This window comes from Pundamilia nyererei, unplaced genomic scaffold (assembly GCF_000239375.1).
Source record: "Pundamilia nyererei isolate P.nyererei 1_Seehausen unplaced genomic scaffold, PunNye1.0 scaffold00070, whole genome shotgun sequence".
NCBI classification, from domain to species: domain Eukaryota; kingdom Metazoa; phylum Chordata; class Actinopteri; order Cichliformes; family Cichlidae; genus Pundamilia; species Pundamilia nyererei.
In genome coordinates, this window is record NW_005187471.1 from 1,550,044 (window position 1) to 1,572,495 (window position 22,452).

Here is a 22,452-nt window from a genome sequence, read left to right on the forward strand (position 1 = left end):
CAAGGTGCTCTAAGTCCACTCAAAACTTTATGTGGTCTGTGACGATTTGGGGTGTAAAGTGATCTGGTGGTGATCTACCAGGAGATTTTAAAGCTCTTCATGCTTCAATCAAGCTTTATAGAGCTTCAGATTTTCATTTCCAGCAGGGCTTATCTTCCCAGAGTTCCAAAATGACTATAAAATAGTTTGCTGACCATGTCAGTGCTGTGACTTATTCGTCAGCCAACTTGCCTGACCCAAACCCCGCAGGGGTTTTGTCAGAAGGAAGAAGAGAACGGTAGGAGATAGCATACCCAAGAGATGAGCTGAAGGCTCCTATGAAAGTAACCTGATCTTCAGGAACACCTCAGCAGTGACAAAAATGAATCCCTTCATTCACTGATGCAGCAAGTTTTAGTAGCAACCCACACCATTAAAATAAATTACCATTAAAAAGAATTTTCATGATATTCTAATATGTGAGATGTGTCAGATTATACTGTATTTTAAGTGTTTTCCAACACATTTTTACACTAAAGTGTAAAACACAAATCGTGATCCCCACATACTATATCACTACATGTATCCTGAAAACTACTGGATGGATTGCCAATAAATGTTAGTGAAGACGTTCATGGTTAATTAAATTTTAAGACAATACTGAAAAAGTAAAAAACTATCGTTTAATTCATGTTGTAGTACATGTTTCCATAATATGGCAGTGAATGTTTCAGCAATAATAGTCACTCCCCAAACAAGAGTTTTTACAGTTAAAAAAAAATCAATACCAAAAACTTAATCAGGGTTCAAGTAATGCCCAAAAGAAATACATTTTGAAACACACACACACACACACACACACACACACACAGGAAGATAGGTCATATTATAATCCGCCTTCTAATTTCTTGCCAATAAAGAACCACCAAGGTGTGTGGGTGGCCTGCAGTCTCTTTTTGGTCACTGGACTGGACTAACAAACATATTGTAGTTACAGCCGAGACAGTAAACACAAACGCGGACAACACAGCATGTTGAGTTATGGGAGGGCTTCATTGTGATTTAACCAAAAGGAAAGACAGTGGTACCAAATCTTAAACGCTTGGTATCAAAAATAGTCTCTGAGTTGGTCTCTGATCAGTCTGAACACTACAAGTGTGTGGGGGAAAAAATCCATGGACAGAGCATATTTTATCTTGTAAATGACGACCTATGGCTTCGGTTTATCTATACACACACAGAGTCATGTACAATCCCATAACCAAAGCATAACAGTAACTGTTTTTGAAGACAGTCAGCTGAAGTCTAAAACGGCAATACTGTAAACAACTGTGTGTGCGTGCACTGGAGCTGGGAGCCTCCGTGTTGGTGCTCCTATTGCTATGCTAAGAACGGTTTTAGTTGTAATTTGGCCAATCAATCAGACTAAGTCCTCACAACCCAACAACCGCCTCCCCACTGACATTACAGTAAATCTCACCAGGCACATACACACAAACACTTACACACACTCACTCACTCACACACACACACACACACACACACACACTTACACTCACAAACTGTGGAACCAGCCAAGTGCTTTGACATTATCTTGCTGCCTGTACAATGCCTGCATCAGTCAAGTTCATTAAGACAAATTCGTTAACATCCGACAGTACTTGGATTGAGTGAATTAATGAGCTAGAAAAGGCATACAGTCTTGTGTGAGACATACGATCTACATATATAAGTCACAAGAGTCCTTCACAATTATGGTGTGAACACACAGAGGGTTAAAGATTAGTAAGGGCTGTCCTGACACAAATTATGTATTTCTAAAGCTTAAGGACTAATACTCAAACATGAAAAATGCTGTAACCTTGACATGATGATGATGTAGTTGTTGTTGCACCAAATGTGGGGGGTAGGGGGGATTCACAGATACTCGAATACTTGTGAGTGTACACACAAACAAAACCTGTGATAAGTTTCTATTGCCTCTTAGAGTATGTCTGGTCTATGAATGGAAAAAAAAAAAAAAAGCACCTGTGATGTACAGAACAGCCTAAGAACCGAGTTTAAGTGTTAACTAGAGACAGGCAACAATAAACACTGGCACACAGGCACAATACAGGAGGCTTTGGCACACCCATGCTAGTCGTACTACTCAGCATTTTCTGACACAGAAGGAAAGCAGATTACAGGACAGGACAGACCCATAGCTGCCTTAGATTTCCTTCCCCTCAATGGGGTAGGTACACGTTTTCTGACAGACAATGATGAGTTGTCACATTCTATCAGCACCATGCTGTCTATTTTTGGAGTCCCAGCCTCTCAGCCGATCAGCAACTCGAGGCTCTCCTCATAGTTGGGCTCTTGTGGGGGGCTGGGGGACAGGAAAGCTGTCGAAACGGGGGTCCCTGTTGCGGTGGCAACATTGAGGAGGGTGTTTGCGCGGATGCTGGTGGTTGCCGGGTTGCGGAGGGCGGCGGCTGCTGTGATGCTGGTGAGGTTGATACCAAGCGTAAGCCGCGTCTGTTCTAAGGCCTTCTCTGGCACTGCAAAGGCCTCGAGCTTTTTCTCACCATTGGCCATGTAGGAGTTCTGGCAACCTCGACAGATGCAGTCCAAGCATGCCTGCGAAAGATCAGAGAAAACAGACAACAGCGTTACTCTAGCTACACAGGGCCAGTGTGGCACAAACGATGCAAAGCTCTCAGTTTCTGATACTGTCACAAAAGAATACAAGAACCTGCCTTTACTAAGTTTGAATATTGATATATATCATATATCATGAATATATCATCTAACAGCAGACTAATACATCATCTATTTTTTCCATTACTTGTTTTCTTTGGGTTAGAAACAAAAGTACTAAAACATCGTTGTCATATGTTTACACTAACACATAAAATAGCAGCATGAACAATCTACACAAACTCACATAATGACAGCATTAATCTTTAAGCGTATAATGTGCTCATTTAATAGATTAATGGTTTTACCTTGCGGTTTGAATAACAGGGACAACGCTGTCCCCTGCAGGTCAACACAGACGGATTCTGAGTGGCTCTTCCACATTTACAGCCCTTCTTCTCCACTGGCTTCTTATATGGAGGCCTTGCAGGTGCTGGAGGTACCAGGCAGCCTGCCATCAACCGCTGGTCTTTGCTTCTTTCCTTTGTCTTGGAAGCGCCACCAGTGCGAGCCTTGACATGTGGCTTCTTAGGGCTTGGCTCCGGATGTTTCCTGGCACCTTTATTGTGGTTCGGCGCAGGTCGACTGGGCTTAGGAGGTGCTCCGTTGGGAAGCGATGAGTATGTGTGTGCTGGTACTGTTAGGGAAGGCGTGGGTGGATGTGTGTGCAATGTGTGAGAGGGATTAGGAGTGTGTGAGTTTGAGGAAGAGCCCTGCAGGATAGAAGCAATCGGGAGAGGTTTCACTTTTTCCCTGTCACTCTCTGAATGAGATCGTTTGCGGTTAAGGCGGACTGGTGGGGGCTTGGAGGCTGAAGGAGGGTCAAAGGAAGATGTATGTGTGTGAGCACCATGGCCTGCCACTGTATTAGTCCTGCCTGTTTGAATCTGTGTGTAGTTGTGAGCTGCATCCAGCTGTATGTACATCTGAGTGTGTGCTCTGTCCATAGCTGTGTGTGTGTGAGTATGTGTCCTAACCGGCTGTGTATGAAGAGAGTCTCGACCAGGTTGAAGGGGATCCAATGTCTGTAACACCTCTTCCACACTGAGGAGCAACACCTCCCCCTCCTCCACTTCCCTGCTACTTGAATCCCCATCCCTGAGTGAGCACACAGTGCCTGGTGTTGGGGCTAAACGTCCAGTGGTCAGACTCAGTTCCAGTCCTCCACAACCGGTATTGGATACAGACAGGCCTGCCTGTGCCTGCTCCTCTACCAGCTCGCATACCTCCAGCTCAGGAGAAGAGGGATCTACATCCTCCAGCACGTCTCCATTGCATTCCTGTGGTCCGTTGAAACAGGGAGGATCAGAGGAAGAGCTCTGAGGTACAGCTGAGAGCTCTGCAGGAGCAGGTGGTGCCTCTGTGGGCGTAAGGGACTCAGGAGCTGAGGGATTCACATCTTCGTGCACTAGACTTGGGTCTTCCATCTCGTCTTTGTGCGACAATAGCACCTCCTCTAGCAAAGCCATTACCTCTGGAGACCCTCCTACATGGTTGCTGACACACAACAGCAACGGTGAATGAATTACATAGAAGCAGAGCTTCCTGTAACACTGCACCAGTAAAGAGAGCTGTTTGTTCTCCTGGAAGGAGGAGTGGTCCTTACAACGGCTGCATGATGGCCTTATCTGCATTTTCTGGCCTTTACAGCCCAAGCAGACATAATGCTGACACTCTGGATGTGTCTGAGAAATCGGATCCTGAAGCAGTTTACCTGAGAAAAAATGAGAAAAAAATCCACCTGTTTAGTACCTTTGAACAAAGGCACAGTTACTATGGCACAGTATATAGCTGGCCATGAGACATTTATACTCAGCTCCACCTCACGTAATCATAGCTTTATAGAAACAGCTGTATTCTCAATTAGCTACAATAACCATTTCTTAATTATAATTCTTACAGATACATTTGTGATTTTTTAAAGCTACAACAGCTATAAACTAACAACTATAGCATAGTGGATTTTCACTTGGCAAGCAAAAGGTCCCCAGTTCAATTCCAGCTGGAAAGTCAAATCCCTTTGGGGTTGGGTCAGGAAAGGTACCGGCTTTGCCAAATTAAAAATGTGACAAGGGAGCAGCATAAGCATATATTATATCCTATAATGATATATCACTACCACAACATCACAGAGATGGAAAATATCCTGCTCTGTCTGATCAACAGTCAAGGACCCAAAAAAACGATCCAGTCAAAGTGAAATGAATCAGAGAAAGCTGCAATTCATAAAGGTGAAAAACCTGGAACAAGTGCTTAATTGATTAAGTTGGTATCAAAATATTTGATAAAAAGTTCAGTTAATGAACTTTTACCAATTTATCAACGACTTGTTCGGAATCTACATATCAACTGAACTAGCCAGAACCATATCTGCACCAAGCAAATAAGAACCAAATGAGCTTAACAGAAATATTATTGATATTTACTGCTTACATAACCAAACATGTAATTCTGACTGAATATTTCACAGGAGAATTAAGCATAGCAAAACCACTGTCAAATAATAGGGAAAGGTCAAAAATGTTGTCGCGCATAGCTGTCAATATTGCCCGTCTCCTCAGTGCAAGCTGTGTCAGCTCATATATTCCACTAGCTAAGCGGGCTGGTAAATAAAGCATGAATAAGAAACACATGGCTCTGCAGCAGGCACAACAACGGAGCAGTCATCTGTCTTGTCAAGAGGACGGATGACTGGTGCTCCAGCCTCGGTTGCCAAGGAGACCACGGAGACAAGAGCGACAAATCGTGTCACAACTGCTGCGATCACACGCACACCCACGGACACTTCAGTCAATATTAATGGTAATTATTTTTTAATACAATTCAGCCAATGTATGGCTCAAAACTGAATACAGTGTCGCAAATAACATTAAAGCTGGACTGAAAGTGTGTTGTGTTGCTATAATATTCTCAAATCACTTACCACAGACAAGACATGCGAGGGACTTTCGGAAGAAGGGCAGTAGTTTGTACATCTCTGCGAAAGAATGAGGCTGCCGCGGGTCGCACTGCAGCACGGCCCGGCTGGCAGACACGTAGAGAGCGGTTGCATTAACCGGGTTCATGGCGATGTGCTCCGCAGCCTCAGGGAAACACGGTCCGAGGAAGGAAAAAAATCCAGCGGCTCGTCGCAACGTAAAGAGAGCCCAGCCTCAGGGTGATGGAGGGGATGCAAATTGGTCTAGCGACGCAACAATCAGTCACTCCAGTGTGTCAAAAGAGATGTTAATCATGAATCAGTAATATATACAATATGAAACAACGACCATGGTGAGGCGGTTATCGCTAAACGAGCACGTTAGCTAGCTTGGCAGGTGGCTACCTAAGGTTAGCATCACCGGTTCGCAGTCATTACATTTAACCAGCGAACTCTTTCATATCACAGTTACAGTTCCTGTTAATTCGGACCTATTAGAGTTATAATTATACTCATCTCCAACAAAGTCTAAGGGCAAACGCTGACTCGAATGAGCAAATCACCCATAATTAAAAGGTTAGCATTACGTAGCTAACATTAGCTTACTGCATCAGCCGGACGTTTTGCACAAGAGATCATCGATGATAGCCATAGAGCCAATCTACTCTACAACCCAGTATCCTCGTCGATGTTTAACTGAACAACGGACTGGCGAGATCATGAATTCGCCGGGTCAGAAATCCGTTAACAGATTCCAGGCGCGCACTTGATGTAAACAAAGCTAACCAGCTAGCGTTAGCATGGCTAGTCGATTTAGCTAGCGAAGAGTCAACCGTATCACTAACCCCCCTGGGTGGCTTTATACGTCGCACGTAGGAGCAAAATGCGACCGGCTAAGAAAAATTCTGCAATTTTGGTACGTTTTGCTGTAATGCTCGGAGAGAGGTGACCGAAACATAGCTAACTTGCCGTTTTGCAAATGCATCAATCATTCGATTTTCCACTTTTCCTCGCATAAACCCCTATCGACAGGCATGATCATCACGCGAGATTTCCACTAGTTACCGTGGTTACCGCAGCGCCTTTCCCGTGTCCTCCATTGCTTTATTTCCTCACTGTAACGATTATAATTGGTCATAAACTACGTAGCAACACGCTACTTAAAATGTATTTTTATTTTAATAAGAGGGTGGAAAAACTTCCTTAAGCACGGGGCTACTTTATGCATAACAATTTACATTTTTTCATATATGTATAGAATACATTTTAAATTCGCAAATAAACGCTGATTCATAGGCATTATTATTTTATTACAAATTACATGTAAGAGGGTTAAAATTGGAGTAACCGGGTTCTCAAGTTTACATGACTGAAAGGATATATTATGTTTGTCATTACTGTTTTCTCAGAAAAAAGATACAGTTACTGGACTGTATCTTTGGACACTGGAGAAATATTATTATATAAATAAAAGAAGGAAACTAAAAAATATATATCTTCTTTTGGTAATACGGGTAACAGGGTTGCATTGGTTAGAGTGTCACACTCAGTCGAGTCAGAAAAGATATAGCTAAAAATACAAAATATGTCAAAGATGACTGACCTTTGGTACACCCCTGGTGTTAGCACAAGACTCATGTCAAATTACTTCTTCTTTGTCGTGCCATCTCACTGTTTTGTCTCCTCGTTTTACGGGAATGCGCATATACACAAGGTGCAGAGCATATGAAGATGTTAAAAAAAACGTGTGTAACTGTTCGAAGAGACAAAATAGAAACAGAAAAGGTGGATTTACAACTTATTTTACCTGTTATACTTGACATGCAATTTGGTGATCATGAAGTTGGGGGTAAGAGAAAAATGCCACTTTGTATTTAAATCGTATTTTGGAATCGCTTAAAAACTACGTTTAGGGCAGGTATAATTTTTATGTATTTTGTGAATTCATTATTTTCAAATTCGTGGTTGAGACATAAATAACCCTGCAATTGTAGAGTGACAGCGCTAAAGCTGGCAGGAAGGTCTGCTTTACAATATAAACTCCCTGTAACATGACATCCAAGATGGGCAGAGCTCCTGCCCACCAGCTGCTGCGAGGACTTTCTGTTTTCTGATTGGCTGCACGAGCTCGCCCCCCTTTCGCTATTGGTCAAAATTTCATCATTTGACTCCCCGCCCGCTGTTGTGCTAGAACTTGCAGAAAATAATGACCAACTACATTATTTTCCCAGGTTGAGCAAAGTGTATAAAACACGACAAAGAAAAATCAGCTCACAGCTGCAGTAGATGAAGTAAAAAAAATATGCACACAAATGGGGATTTAAACTGAAATAACTAAACCAAAAATCCTCAAGTCATCTGTTTTTCAAGGCAGCAGAAGATCACAAAAATTTCCCTATTTGGGGCATGGACAGCATTTGATTTAGTATAGTGGACTATATAAATAATCTGAGAACAAATGTCAAAATATAAAATATATACTTTATTCTGGGGTTTCAGGGATACACCTGGAAATAAGGGGGGGGGGGGAAGCTTTTAAGAAGCCATTCTCTACTGCTCATCCAGGTCAGGATTGCTGGGCTGGAGTCTATCCCAGCTGTTATCAGGCAAAGGATTTATAGGGTTTTCATTGTATTTCCAGCACATGTATTCTCATGAGCTGAAATAAAAATTTGCAATCATGTCAGGTTTTTCTTTTTATTATTTTAAATAGGAAATATTAAGTTCAAATTAGACATAAAACAAGCATGTGAAGAGGGTAGTGCAAAGACACAAGTGATTTATCACATCTGTTACCTCTGGCTGTAGCAGAGATTACAGAGCAGAGTTTAAAAGTCTTACAGCCTCTGGGAAAAAGATCCTTCCTTAGTCTGGTGGTTCTGCTCTAGATCACAGCTTCCTGCCTGAAGAGGAGTCTTTCACGAAAGAGGAGGCAATTTCCCTGCATCTGCTGGTGACGTCGGTGGTGGTGGTGGTGGGGGCAGCTGCTACAAACAATAGTCTATGCAGCTTTCACCACCCTCAGCAGAGCCTTCCTCTCTACCACAGAGAAGCTCCCATGCCACACAATAATGCAGAAAAGCAGGACACTCTCTCCCACACATCTATAGCAAGAGGACATTTGTAAGTCTATTGCAGGGCTGATGCTTAGAGACAGGAAACCATTCACCTTCACATCCACAACTACACCAGCTGAGCTAGCATGCCTATTTTTGAACTGGAGTTGGAGGCTTGCAGAGTCACTCAGACATGCAAACTAAACACAAAGGCCCCTTTAAGAATCCTTTAAATTAAATGATGGAATTACTGAGTTATATTCCAGATGTTATTGTGACACATCTCAATGGTTTCAGTCTTCCCTGATTCTAGTGCATAGTTCAGAACTATATAGATTCTGCAGGCCTAGTGTTTTGATACTGACAGGTGGCTCCTATGAATTTAGTGAAATACATAAGAAAAGTGTAGCAGATCGTTTGTTAGTATGCACTATATCCCCTGACAGTTCTATTGAAGTAAACGGATATAACAAACAGCAAGTAAGATGTGAAAAAAAAAAACATGTTTAACTTAAAATTAAGCTCAGAAAGGGGTTTTCCTCCCTCTTTATTGATCGTCTCCCGAGCCACACTCCATTCCACTTGGTGGCGCCCCAACGCTGGCTTGTCAACAGACATTAAACACTAAAGAAGAAGAGCTTACACGAACAGCAATGATGGCGGCCATCAGTGTTGCTCGAAGCAGTTGCGGACTGATAAATGGTTTTAAGGTGTCCTTAAGGAGCGTGGCGCGAGTAAAATATGGCGCAGTATCGGTAACAGTACCGCAGACGAGTTTGCATCGGTCGTGCCGCTGGTACTCCGTCAGCCACCTGTCCGTTAAAGAGAGGATTGACCAGAAGCGAGAGGCGGCACTGCAGGGGGGAGGTCAGCAAAGGATAGAGGCACAACATAAAAGGGTAAAATCAGCTATCGCAGACCGAGGCTGTTATTTTTTATATATTAACGCACATTTCTTTTAATTGTATAATATCATATGCTTCAAATGCATTGACAGCCAGGAGGTTGGTGCTTTAAATGTCAGGCGCAGGGGCTTGTTTGCTTTGCTGGTCTCTCTCACACCTCTTAAACAAAAGTTTATTATTATCATTGTTATTATTTGTTTTAGCCCTGAAAGGGTTAATTTTATTTAAACAACAAACTTCACAATAACAAATGTTTTTAAGGTATATGTAATGATTTATTTTATGAGATTGGGATAAACCTCTGACAATTAAACAGCTCACAAACTGGTAAGGGATTAAATAATAAGACCTGACAAATTAGGGAAGTAAACTCCTATAAAGAGGCAGCTTTGCTTATGGTATGCAACACTTGAAACATTGATCTAAAGCAACCAGACATTTCAAAACCATAGCTTTTGCAGTGTGGCAGGCAAACTTTCTGATCGGTGACATATCTGATGCATGACTGTAATAAATTTACCATTGTGATGCGGTCCAGGGTAAGCTGACAGCCAGGGAGCGAGTGCAACTACTGCTTGACCCTGAATCCTTTGTAGAAACGGACATGTTTGTGGAACACCGTTGCGCCGACTTCGGCATGGAGCAGGACAGAAACAAGGTAACAGGTCGTGCACAAATACCTCTTGCAGCAGCGTGTTTCTTATTTTGCGACATTTTCAGTGAATTTTGATCATTTTTTTTCTCTCATAGTTCCCCGGTGACAGCGTTGTGACAGGCCGAGGTAGAATCAATGGCAGGCTCGTTTATGTTTTCAGTCAGGTACAGTGTTCATTCATTGTACAGAAAAACTATATGTGGCAACTCGATTTTAAATGACAATCTCTTTGTCTTGAACTCTGTGTTTTTTGCAGGACTTCACAGTTTTTGGCGGAAGTCTGTCTGGAGCTCACGCACAGAAGATATGTAAGGTATACAGATGTTTCACAGTAACATTAAACATCGTGTTTGTCAGCTGTGAGCAAGTTAGCATCTGTATGGGTGTGTTTGTCTTTGGTCATTTCCTCATTTGATGTGCCACTTTTAAATCTGTGGTCAGATCATGGACCAGGCCATGACGGTCGGGGCTCCGGTAATCGGGCTGAACGACTCTGGAGGAGCTCGGATCCAGGAAGGAGTGGAATCTCTAGCTGGATATGCAGATATATTCCTGGTATTTCATTTATATATTTTTGTGCAGACCTTTTCATGTAAATCAATTTAAAATGTCAAGTTTTGCACCTGACGATTTTTTGAGCTCAGAAGCTTGAAGCCCTAAATTCTTTTCGGTTTAACATTCCACATAAATGGCGGGAGTCATGTCCGTAAACTCATCATCAACAGCTGGTGTCGTATTTCTGACACTGTAAGTGTTCTTGTTTCCAGAGGAACGTGATGGCTTCAGGAGTCATCCCTCAGATCTCCCTCATCATGGGTCCGTGTGCAGGAGGAGCCGTGTACTCTCCTGCTCTCACAGATTTCACCTTCATGGTTAAGGTATGTAGCTGACACAGTAAAATCCACTGTAGGTAAAATACCGTATTAGTTTTATGCTATTTAAGCTGCAAGAAATATGAAAAAGTCCGGAAATATTTCCAAACTGCTATGCTATTTTGTGTTTAGAGAAGAGATGCATTCAATTCCAATAAGCACAGAAACATTTGTGTTTGTGTGTTTAGGACACGTCATACCTGTTCATCACAGGGCCTGATGTTGTCAAGTCTGTCACCAATGAAGATGTGACTCAGGAGGAGCTTGGTGGAGCCAAAACTCATACCACCGTGTCCGGTCAGACTCTTTTTATAAGTGTGGATGTTGAAGAGTTTTGTAAACTAAGCTGTAGCAATCACTGGTGCTTTACCAGCACTGGCTTTAGGTTTGTCATATTTACCAGTCTGAGCCGGTCTTGAGCCACCCTTCATTTCCACCTTTGGGGCGATCGTGGCTCAAGAGTTGGCAGTTCGCCTTGTAATCGGAAGGTTGCCAGTTCGAGCCCCGGCTTGGACAGTCTCGGTCGTTGTGTCCCGTTGCCTACTGGCGGTGGTCAGAGGGCCCGGTGGCGCCAGTGTCCGGCAGCCTCGCCTCTGTCAGTGCGCCCCAGGGTGGCTGTGGCTACAATGTAGCTTGCCATCACCAGTGTGTGAATGTGTGTGTGAATTTTTTAAACACTTTGGCATGCATAAAATTCTATGTTTTGCACTAAGAAGTGATTTCCAAAAACTGAATAAGTGTAGAACAAAACAAGAAATAACAGGCCTAAAAACTATTTGCTGCAAATAAACTGCATGTGAAAGTCATTAAGAAATTGGAAAAAAGAGACCTGACACAGTTTACAGCCATCTGTAAAACACAGTGGAGGATCTTTTGTGGTTTGGGGATGAATTTCAGCCAGTGGTTTTGGAGATTTTGTCTGGATTGATGGAATTATGAACACAGAAAAAGAATGTAGTTCATGATCCATCGTACATGACCATCTGGAAAGCATCTGATTGGCATGAACTTCATCTTTTAGTACAACAGTGATCCCTGCCAACACACAATGGAAGCTGGACCTCAACCTTATTGAAGGAGTATGGGAGAATGTTGACAGAGAATTGAACAAAAAGCTGCCAACATCCAAAGAAGAGCTTTGAATGTCCTTCAGGAATTCTGAAGACTACTTAAAGAAACCTTACTTAAGTTCATGCTGTGTTGGAAAAATAAAGGTAGTCATACCAAATATTGACTTTCAGGCTTGTTAGAATTGTGCAAACCTGCTTTTGCTTTATGCAGTTTTCATTCTTGTTTGCATGTTTCTTTTGCCTATTTTCCCAGCACAATATACAGAAATGAGGGGTGGTTTATGACTTTTTCACAGCATCTTTTTAAATCTGTTTAGCAAATGAAATCTAATAAAGGATTACTGCTCAAGTCAGGGTGTTTAACTCGTCTGAGAGAAACTCTCGTTAAAATGTCTTATTGCTTTTTCGTAGGTGTGGCTCACCGTGCTTTTGAGAATGATATTGAGGCTTTGCTCAACCTGCGAGAGTTTTTCAACTTCCTGCCACTTAGCAATCAGGATCCCGCACCTATCAGGGAGTCCCATGACTCTAGGTAGGCAGTAACCTTTGCCCTCATTGAACTAATCACAAATCCCCTCCTTTTTTGTCTGATGTCTCATTTGTTTTTCAGCGACCGTCTGGTACCATCATTGGACAACATCGTCCCTTTAGAGTCAACTAAAGCCTACGACATGTTGGACATAATTCATGCAGTATGCGCACAAACATACACCTTCTAATATGTACCACAACTTCTCATTTCCTTTTTGTGTGTGTTTAAAAAAGTTCTTTTTCTTAATCAGATAGTAGATGAGAGGGAATTCTTTGAGATCATGCCCAACTACGCCAAAAACATTGTGGTGGGATTTGCCCGTATGAATGGACGCACTGTGGGCATTGTGGGTAATCAGCCCAAAGTAGCTTCAGGTAAGAAAAATATGTGAATAACTAACAGTTAAAAAAAACAACCCCTCAATCCATTCAATCCATTTTGTACTTGTCTTGTTTGTCAGGCTGTTTGGACATCAACTCCTCAGTGAAGGGAGCCCGATTTGTTCGCTTCTGTGATGCTTTCAACATTCCCATCATCACGTTTGTGGATGTGCCAGGCTTCCTGCCAGGTATTCTTGGATAATATCCTCATGCATGTACACACAGGCTGCAGTTATGTGCAGGGCATGTTTGCCATGCTGAAGTTCATGATTTAATCGGTTTAGTTTAACGACCAGTGATTCTCCGGTGAGTTGGATGAGACTGAACAGACCACCTGTAGAAAATCTGATAGTCTGAACCCCTATCCAATAGAACTGCTGTGTTTTCTCTCAACAGGCACAGCTCAGGAGTACGGAGGCATCATCCGACACGGAGCCAAACTGCTTTTTGCTTTTGCAGAGGCCACAGTCCCAAAAATAACCATCATTACCAGAAAGGTGTGTGAGGTTTCTATTGCACATCTGGCTCAGCTGTTTGTTGTATAATGCCCTGCCTACAAAAAGCACCTCCAAGTTCACTGCCACGTTGAACTGCGAGCAGTGATGATATCTCAACACCCCAGTGTGGTTTTTTTTCAGAATAAAAGCCTCTGTAATAATTTCACTGGAATCTTTTGTCTGAATCGGCTACAAAAAAACAAACAGCTAACTTAGCATTTTATCAGTTTTGATTCTTTTACATCTGCATTCATTTACTGTCTGAAATGCTGCTTGTTGCTGAATTAATCCTTTTATTTTGGTCTTTGCATCCCAGGCGTACGGAGGAGCCTATGATGTGATGAGCTCAAAACACTTGAGAGGAGACGTGAACTACGCCTGGCCTACAGCTGAGGTCGCCGTCATGGGTGCCAAGGTACACATTACCTCTAGGTTTTTTGTTTGTCCCTTTCTCTCTGCTTCCTTTATTTTTACAGTTTTAATTTCTTTTTTTTCCTCAGGGTGCCGTTCAGATTATCTTCAGAGGAAAGGAGAACCAGGCAGAAGCAGAGGCTGAATACGTGGAGAAGTTTGCTAACCCTTTCCCAGCTGCTGTCAGAGGTAAATCTGCTTTTTTTTTTTTTTTTTGACTGTTCCTGCTCTTTATCTGCTGACAGTGTATGCGGCAACAAACCGAGTACATCTTTATCCGACTGCTTGTTTTAGGTTTTGTGGATGACATCATCGAGCCAGCGACAACTCGCAAAAAGATCTGCCAAGATCTAGAGGTGCTAGCCAGCAAGAAGCAGGTCAACCCCTGGAAGAAGCATGCCAACATTCCTCTGTGAAAATGTTCTCCACACTAACACTATGGAAAGGCATTTGTATTGACTTTTACATTTCAAATGAAATGGGGTTTTTTGCAGACAGCAGATCAGCAAACTCAGTTTTCACTGTTTTCTCTCACCCACCTTTAACAGTACCCCGTGACATTGGGAGCCTGTCTATTAGATTTAGTTTACCACTCCACTGAAAGCAGCAAGTGAAGATCACTCCTGATTTCTGTTAAGTATAATTGATTTTGTATTTGGAGCACTCGCAACAAAATCAGAATGTGTATCTTTACTACTTTATAGTTTATATTAAATCCCTAAAAACATCTGAAATAAATGACCCCGTAGTCACACACAGTGGTCATATTGGCAACTACTGTTGATATGGCTATCTAAGAGGCCAGAGATTTAGTGTTAGCAGCAAATGCAAACAAACTAAAGTTTGTTATCATGTGCAATGTTTTCAGAGTTGTTCATATACTATATATCAGCTTTTTACAGTTCGGTGCTTTCAAAAGGCACCTAAAGCATTTGATGTCCTCCATTTAGGTCAAGGAGACGTCCTTACCAACAGGAACTGTGCCTTTTCTCTGTGGCAGGCTCTGTACTGTCATCTGTAAAATAAATCATGGCCTCAATATTCTGCGTTTATTAATTTTCTTTGTTTTAAAAGTCATTATTGCCAGAGACGCTGGATCATATCTAGTGGAATCTCAGCCATTCTTTTAAGTGTGCATGATCAGATCCAGCTCCCAGAACAGACACACAATGGGATGGAGCTGGTGTGGTCTCATAGTTTAAGGGTAAATGGTCATAGCTGAACCGGTCACAGTTTTCAACGACTTAAAGGGCATAAAGTCTGAGGGCCAGCCTGTGTACAAAATTGATGAACTACACTTAATCGATAGATTTTGACTCTGTTTTTTATTTAATTTAGTTTCAGTTTCCATAGTCAACTTTGTGTCCATCAATACCTCATCAGGCAAACTATAACATTTTTACTAAACTATCAAATACTAAAATTAAGGATATGGGTTAGCTAAAATATTTTAAATCTAATTTTAGTTAACTATAATAACCCTGCTCTTGGTCACCGTTTTGGCTTTGGCCTCTATGTTCCAGTGAATCTTAGCGTTTCAGCTTGCCAAGGCATTATGGACAATTGTATCCTTCCAACTTTGTGTAGACAGTTTGAGGAGACACATTTTCTATTGTAGCATGACTGTAACCTACTAAACAAAGCAGGGTCCATAAAGGCATAGTTGGATGAGTCTGATGTGAAGGAACCGGACTGACCCATGCAGAGCTCTGACCTCAACCCCCATCAAACACCTTCAGCTTGAACTAGAATGGATACCGTCAGCCAGGACGTCTCGTCTAACATCCAGGTCCGACCTCGGAAATGCTCTTCTAGATGAATGGGCAAAAAAGTCATGCTCAGGTGGCTTAAGACTTGTCTATATATTGTACCTTCGGTTAATGTGTGCCTATTCAGAAGACCTATAAGATATAAAACTAGGACTCTGACAAAGGCCTAATATATTCAATAATCTAAAAAAAAGAAATCCATATTGTGGTTTTAAGGAAGGTTAACTGTTCATTCTTCACATTAAACACACAAGTGGAAAGCTGTATCTGACAACAACAGACAACAGCCCATGAACTGATTACAGATTTTATTTTATTAAAAAGAATTTAGGTTCACAGAAAAAAAACAAACAGGCTTTTACAGTATTTTGGGGCAAATGATGTCAACTGCACTGCAGAAAAGATCCAATTGTCTTTGATTTTTACAGGACTGCAAACCAGCCAGTGAATAAAGGTTGTAAATATTGAACTGGGGTGGTGGAGGCATGGCTGAACACATTCAAAACACATTCAAACAAATCTGTCATACATAAAGATCCATCACTGCACTGGATATGAACAACAAGTTTTCCATCTTCTGAGTCTGTTAACACTGATTGCAGGTAGCAAAATGTTTTCACCTGTAAAATGAACAAACTGAAGAGTGAACTGCGAAACGATTGCAATCAGACCTACAGCGCTTGGAAGCTGGTATCATCGGTATCCGTTGGATATGACTTACAGGTGTGGAGGGGAGGGGCTAGAATATACTTTTTAGTATGTAGGCCACAATTTGGCAACAAACAAGGTACATATTCAAGAAAGAGCTGTACAAACATCAGACAAAAACAAAAACACACTTGATTTAAAACTTTAGTACTAAAGCTACAGAATTGAAAATATGTCTTTTTTTTATTTTTTTTTAAACTTTTTTTTAATTAGTTCAAAAAGCCGCTATTTAGGGGTTGGAGGGTTGTGTGTGCAGAAGATTTAAGGTGTGGATTCTCTCCGTGGTCGGTCAGATGTGCATCTTCACTGTTAAATAACACAACTCTCTCTTTGCTTTGACACCACATGCACACACGACAGCTGCATCACGTCCTCCAGGTCAGTGTACAGCTGTCGACCTCTGTGTGCACATCCCACTGCCTAACCAAGGTCACCACCAACACTTCACACGCATATCACGCACCAGCACCAACACATACGACGACTCAGAGATGGCAGAGAGAGGAGACGGGGCAGTGGGTGGTATTAAGAGCAAAGATATAGAACATTTAGTTGGATTTAAGATGGGGTGAAGTGCAACACCAAAAGAGGGGGGTGGGGGCTGTACAGAGTGTTACGCTGCAGACTGGGAGCCGAAGCAAACAACTGTACATGTGTGTAACGGGGGGAGGCGAGGGGGGAGGGCTGTAAAAACTGCGAGTACTCGTCGGCCGGCTGCAGGATTATGCAGCCAGAGCGCCATCAGAGGTACTGCTAACCAACCAAGTGCTAAACCAACAGGCTGAAGAGGAAGAGGAGGAAGAATACAAGCAGGACAAGGCTCTTGAATAGTTCAGACTACACTGTGGATCCTCCGATCCGCCTGACTGAAGAGGGCGGATCCTCGCCTCCAGGTGAGATCCTGCAGTTTCAGAAGATCCTCTTGAAAAGCATCCTTCCATCATGTCTTACAGAGAAAGAAAAGTACTTCAAAAATGATTTTTTTCTTCATCTTACGAGTCTTGATTGGCAGGTGATCTGGGCTAAACCTTCCTCTTCCGTTTACTCCTGATTAGCATCCTGATCTTAGGATCTTTTCCAGCTTCCAGATCAGAACATGGGCATGCTGAATCCCTGGAACAATGAAGAGGAGAAAGTCAGAAAACCTTCCCCCCCAAAAAAAGAAGAAGAAGAAAAAGTACATGCTCTATATAAAAAGTGCGGCAGTGTTTGCTCTTTTGCTACTGAAGTTCACTTTATATGCAGGGACTTTAAAATCTCACCTTTATGTCTGTACTGTGAAAAAGCCAAAATGCTTTCAGAATAACTTAATAAATTTTTAATCAGTGAAACTGATTTTGATGCTTAAAATTGTTGGTTTGCTTAGCCATTTCTAAGATCAAAAGTTCTTAACTCATTCACTGCCAATGGCTGGCAGTGAATGAGTTAAACCCATTGACTCATTCACTGCAATTGACGGCTATAGACGTCAATGGCAGTGAATGAGTTAATTACCACGAGAATTAACTAAAATACACTTTGATGCCAGAATTTTGGTAAAAATATTCCAAATGTTAACAGGTGTTATTGTTCCAATGGCAACTTTTCAGAAACTATCCATCCAACAATTGTGCTGATTGATGAAATGCATCTATTTGACCTCTACTCTGGCTTTGGATTTGACCTTCTTAGAAGCAGGAACTGAAATCCGCTGGTGCAAATTTACAGTACTTATTTTTTAAAAATACTAATATAATACTTTTCATCATTAAATAGTCTGTTTGTGGAACATCTATAAGTGAAACCTGCATGTCTATATGTCATAATATTGTGTGTGCATTGTTAGATTGAAAGCCCTTGTTTGAATTAATAAAACTACATAAAAAACTTTAAGTGCTCAGCTGAAGTAAAAAAAAACAAAAAACAAGTAACCATAAACAGATGACATAGAAGACATAAGCTTATAATCTGTGATTAATGCACATGAGTGTAACGTATGAAAAAATATATCTTGGAAATGTTAGCCAATCAGATATATTTTAAACAGAAGCTGAAATTTGTTAGAGAAAGGACTTCTTTAAATCAGTTTTTCTGTGCTTTTGAATGCTTAATTTCTCCTCTTATCCTTCATTACCTATAGTCTAACTTATTACTATTTTATTTTTATTTTGTTCAGTTTTTTTGTTTTCGATATTTAGTTGGCAAATCATAACTTACCGACTCGTCTTCAATCATCGCTGCAGAGTCAAAGAAGTCCGGTCTTAATTCCGCTCTTTCACGTCTGTTCCTTGAAGGTGGCTGTAAAAGGTCAAATATTTTGTAAGAAGCCATGTCACAACCAGAACGAGAAAAAACCCCTGAAACCTCGTATCAACTAAATGAATAGTTTATAACTGACCAGGTCGATCACCATGGTGTCTTCAAACTCCTCGTTCATGTCCTCCAGCTGGCCCCGCGATGACATCATCACATCTTCAAAGATTGGCTCCGCGTCATCCTCCATCAGCCCACGCCTGAAAGGGAATGCCAGGTTACGATATTTTGGTTACTGTGACTTTTAGGGTGGATAAAGGTTTGGACAGAATTTGTGTTTCCACTTTTACCCAACATCTTCACAGTACGCTTACGGTTTATGAGCAAAATACACACTTACACAGTCTGCCGGACACCCTGATTGCTGCGAGACTTGATGTAGTTCATGCCTGTTCGGTCCTTCCTATTCACCTCTTCTATCTTCTGCTGGCCGAGCCATGACATCTGCATCTGAGGACTGAGGACAAACGAAGACACATGTCCATTAGTTCTGCTGCTGTCTTGTAACTTTAAAAACTGGGCTAACGTTTCTATGTGCATGTGCACCTACGGACAACATGTGCATGAACCCACTTGTGTACGTAATCGTTCTCTGATCCTGGCTCTGAGTCTGGGTCAGGCATGTGCTCTGCTGGTCTGTTCTCTCTGAGGACTGTTGAGGTGAGCTGAGGAGTCTGAAGTGCCCCGGGTGTCTGCAGGGTGTCATTGCGCATCATCCACGAGCCCTCTACGCTACTCTCCTCTGAATATGAAGCAAACAGAGTAATTTCAGTTTCAGCAGCAGGAGTAAGTGTCTCATCTCCTTTAAGAGATCAAGTTCAGTTAGGCCACCCCAATAAAATGGGCAATCCTTCATCTCTGCTCACCCTCAATACGTTTCTTGTGGAGTGGCGGTCGACCCTTCTTGCTGCGGACTGAGCCGGTCTTGCTGCTTGAGCCTGACGTAACAGACATGTGGTCCTCGTCTCCTCCTGTCAGCAGGCTGTTTCTGTAGGAAATCAGCGGCAGCCACACATCCTCCCGACGCTCTGACATCGACTCTGACATGAACTTCTCCAGGTACGAGTGGCTGTGGAGGCAGCAGCATTTTATAGCATTATCCTTTTTCTTTGTAAGTAATAAAACATGGGCTGGAGTGTTAGTGGTGTCACAGTGTGGTTTGCACCGTTGCCTAACAAGCGAAAGATTGCTGGTTTGATCCCGGAAGGAGACACAAATCCCATTGGGGTTTTGTCAGGAAGGCCATCCAACATAAAAACTGTGCCGAATCAAACATGTGGAGCTACCAGCTGTGGTGGAGCAGGGGAACATAGGTATATAAAAGCTGGAGTATTAGCTGATGATAAATTGGATTGAAGTACTTACACTGTCTTTTTGTCCTGGCGGATTAATTTCGAGGAGAATTCACTCAGGACTTCCAGGAAGGCCAAGTTTATAGGAGGAAACTCTGGTCCTCGAGGATTCTGGTACTTAAATGCAAACTCTATTCCATCCCTGACACAATGGAAAGACAACAGAGAGGAGAAACAATGAGAGATGACAATAAAGAAAGCAACACAAAGTTACACGAGTACTACAACTTTACAAACAGTTGGTGTATATAACAAAGACTCTTTTAACCTCAATCTACCCTGATTAATTATTAACGGTGTATTTTTTGTACTAACTTAATTCATGTAACTTTAAAAGCAAATAAAAACTTGTGTCTGCTTTATGCTTCCTATGTGATTCTAAAACTGGTCGGTAAAAGTTTACTCAACATTTTTCTCCCAGGCTTGAATAAGTTGTTAAAATTATTTAATTTCACATCCCGAACATGCAAGAATTAACCAAAATCCTGCATCAATTATTGGTATTTCAATGTAAAGACAAATTGGAATCACTCATACTCTTTTAATTTATGCTACAAGTATCAATCTACAGCTTCCGTTTACAGAGACACCACAGCGCTCGTGATCTCACTTGTGTAGCGTGGCGACAGCCTCTCTGGTCTTGATCTGATCCAGGCCAAAGGTGAGGGCAAAGCGCCGGGCGAGCTCCTTGATGCCGCTCACGTGAGAAGACGTTCGGTCCAGGTTGGGACCCTGATCCTGCAGCAGCTCATTGAACAGCTGCAACACACATATGAGTGCATAGGAGTTAGTGGGTATGCACAGGAGAGCACTCGTAACTTTAAGAGTACACAGAAGGAAGCTGTGTAAAAAGCACCATCACTGTCTCACCTGCTGCAGACTGAGGATGAGTGTCTTGGCACAGAGGATTTTGTCCGTCTGTCTGGTTTTACTGAGAGTCTCCTTGATGATGTCGCCATAGTCATTATAATACTGAGGCAGAGAAACGAAACTGTTAATTCGCCCAAGTTGTCTGAATTAATGCACTGAATCTCATATCACACTCAGATTTGCATCAAAGGTAAATTTAGGTGAATTAAAACCATTTTTTTTCAATTCCACAGTAAATCAGCTCCATTGTTGTCTCAGAAGTAGCCACATTTATATCATAATGCTAACATTAACATAACAGTGTCAGAGCGAAACAAAGATATTGTTACTAGTACTGAAATTGTTGTGATGGCTTTTTATCTCACCATATTTGTTTTTTTCCAAAGTTTTCTCTCTTTTAAACTATCAGCTGTTTATTATTTTTCAGCACGCATGCTACACACAAACCTTCATATAGTGTTTGAAGATGTCAGCAGCAGCAGGCATGTCTACAATGTCGTAGATGATGAGTTTACAGAAAGCTGCAAGCAGGTTTCTCCTCTTATGGAGAGCCTCGATCTTGTTGGCTTCATCCTCCTCATCTCCCTCTGCAGGCACAAAGACAGTAGTGGACAACAATGACAAAGCTCCCTACCTTCTCTCAACCTTTAGTAACAGTTAAAATCTTCTTGGATTTGAAACAAAAACCACAACATGATCAGATCTAACTTCTCTCTCACCCATGCTCTGACTCTCATCATCCTGGTCGATGAAGACGTGGTCTAAGACGAAGTTTAGCAGCTCGTTTTGCAGAGTGCTGTCTGGGTTAAACACCAGTGGCTGGAGGCCTTCTCTGCCACCAGAAATCAGCTGGTGACTGAAGATCATCAACAGGTCACAGAGAAGCATGAATGCCTAAACAAGAAACAGCAATATTGTCACAGCTTGACCAAAGAGTCAATATTTCAAAAAACAAAATAATGATATGTAGAGATAACAGAAAACATGCATCCTTTACATAAATCGAGAGACAACGTTGATTTCAAAGCTCTTCTGTTACTCGTGACACAATAGCATCTGTTACCTGCTCTTTAACCGGTGTGTTGACATTGGACAGGCACTGCTGACACACTGCCAGGAAAGACTTGACCACTCTCCTGAGAGCCACCAGGTCATCCTGCACACAGGGAACATCACACAGACATTGATAATCAGCCAAAATAATGAGTACTTTAGCAAGAGTCGCTAATGAACAGCTGTGACAGTCAGGCTAGCTGTCTTTGTCATCCTATCAGTATGAATGAAGGAATATTATGAATAATAATTCAGCAACACTTTTGATGTTTTCAACAATGTTCCAGATAAGTTATATCCTATAATGGGAGCTGAAGTCTTGGTAAGGTGTTTAAGTGTTAAATGAGACAGATTTGGGGTGAGTCCCAGACTGAGGACTGGGGCTGTCTGACAGTGAGATGGATTTCTACACTAAGCCACCCCGCTCTGCAGAAATACAGATAAGCTCTTGTCCC

The 22,452-nt window shown here is 41.9% G+C and overlaps 3 protein-coding genes across 3 annotated transcripts in view; 1 reads left to right on the forward strand and 2 right to left on the reverse strand.

Moving 5' to 3' along the window:
- Window positions 1–644: 644 nt before the first annotated feature.
- Window positions 645–6,679, reverse strand: msl2a (MSL complex subunit 2a). The gene is made up of 3 exons (XM_005736618.2): window positions 5,582–6,679; window positions 2,967–4,372; window positions 645–2,598 (listed from the first exon to the last, which is right to left on the reverse strand). Exons 1-3 carry the CDS (start codon window positions 5,721–5,723, stop codon window positions 2,296–2,298), a joined length of 1,851 nt encoding a protein of 616 aa, XP_005736675.1. The 5' UTR covers window positions 5,724–6,679; the 3' UTR covers window positions 645–2,295.
- Window positions 6,680–9,225: 2,546 nt separating this feature from the next.
- Window positions 9,226–14,994, forward strand: pccb (propionyl-CoA carboxylase subunit beta). The gene is made up of 15 exons (XM_005736620.1): window positions 9,226–9,530; window positions 10,075–10,194; window positions 10,287–10,355; window positions 10,448–10,504; window positions 10,633–10,746; window positions 10,959–11,069; window positions 11,252–11,360; window positions 12,545–12,665; window positions 12,744–12,825; window positions 12,916–13,039; window positions 13,126–13,233; window positions 13,442–13,542; window positions 13,859–13,957; window positions 14,043–14,142; window positions 14,248–14,994. The coding sequence occupies exons 1-15, from the start codon at window positions 9,285–9,287 to the stop codon at window positions 14,367–14,369; spliced, it is 1,683 nt and encodes a 560-aa protein (XP_005736677.1). The 5' UTR covers window positions 9,226–9,284; the 3' UTR covers window positions 14,370–14,994.
- Window positions 14,995–16,028: 1,034 nt separating this feature from the next.
- The window catches only part of stag1a (STAG1 cohesin complex component a), a 38,727-nt gene continuing 32,303 nt past the window's right edge, over window positions 16,029–22,452 (reverse strand). The window contains exons 21-32 of the mRNA XM_005736621.1: window positions 22,008–22,100; window positions 21,664–21,838; window positions 21,392–21,531; window positions 20,945–21,046; window positions 20,685–20,833; window positions 20,088–20,216; window positions 19,589–19,791; window positions 19,296–19,464; window positions 19,063–19,179; window positions 18,808–18,922; window positions 18,627–18,707; window positions 16,029–17,543 (exon numbers count right to left, since the gene is read on the reverse strand). Coding sequence (XP_005736678.1) covers window positions 17,520–17,543; window positions 18,627–18,707; window positions 18,808–18,922; window positions 19,063–19,179; window positions 19,296–19,464; window positions 19,589–19,791; window positions 20,088–20,216; window positions 20,685–20,833; window positions 20,945–21,046; window positions 21,392–21,531; window positions 21,664–21,838; window positions 22,008–22,100 — 1,497 coding nt within the window. The 3' untranslated portion in view covers window positions 16,029–17,519. The remainder of the gene's footprint in view (window positions 17,544–18,626; window positions 18,708–18,807; window positions 18,923–19,062; window positions 19,180–19,295; window positions 19,465–19,588; window positions 19,792–20,087; window positions 20,217–20,684; window positions 20,834–20,944; window positions 21,047–21,391; window positions 21,532–21,663; window positions 21,839–22,007; window positions 22,101–22,452) is intronic.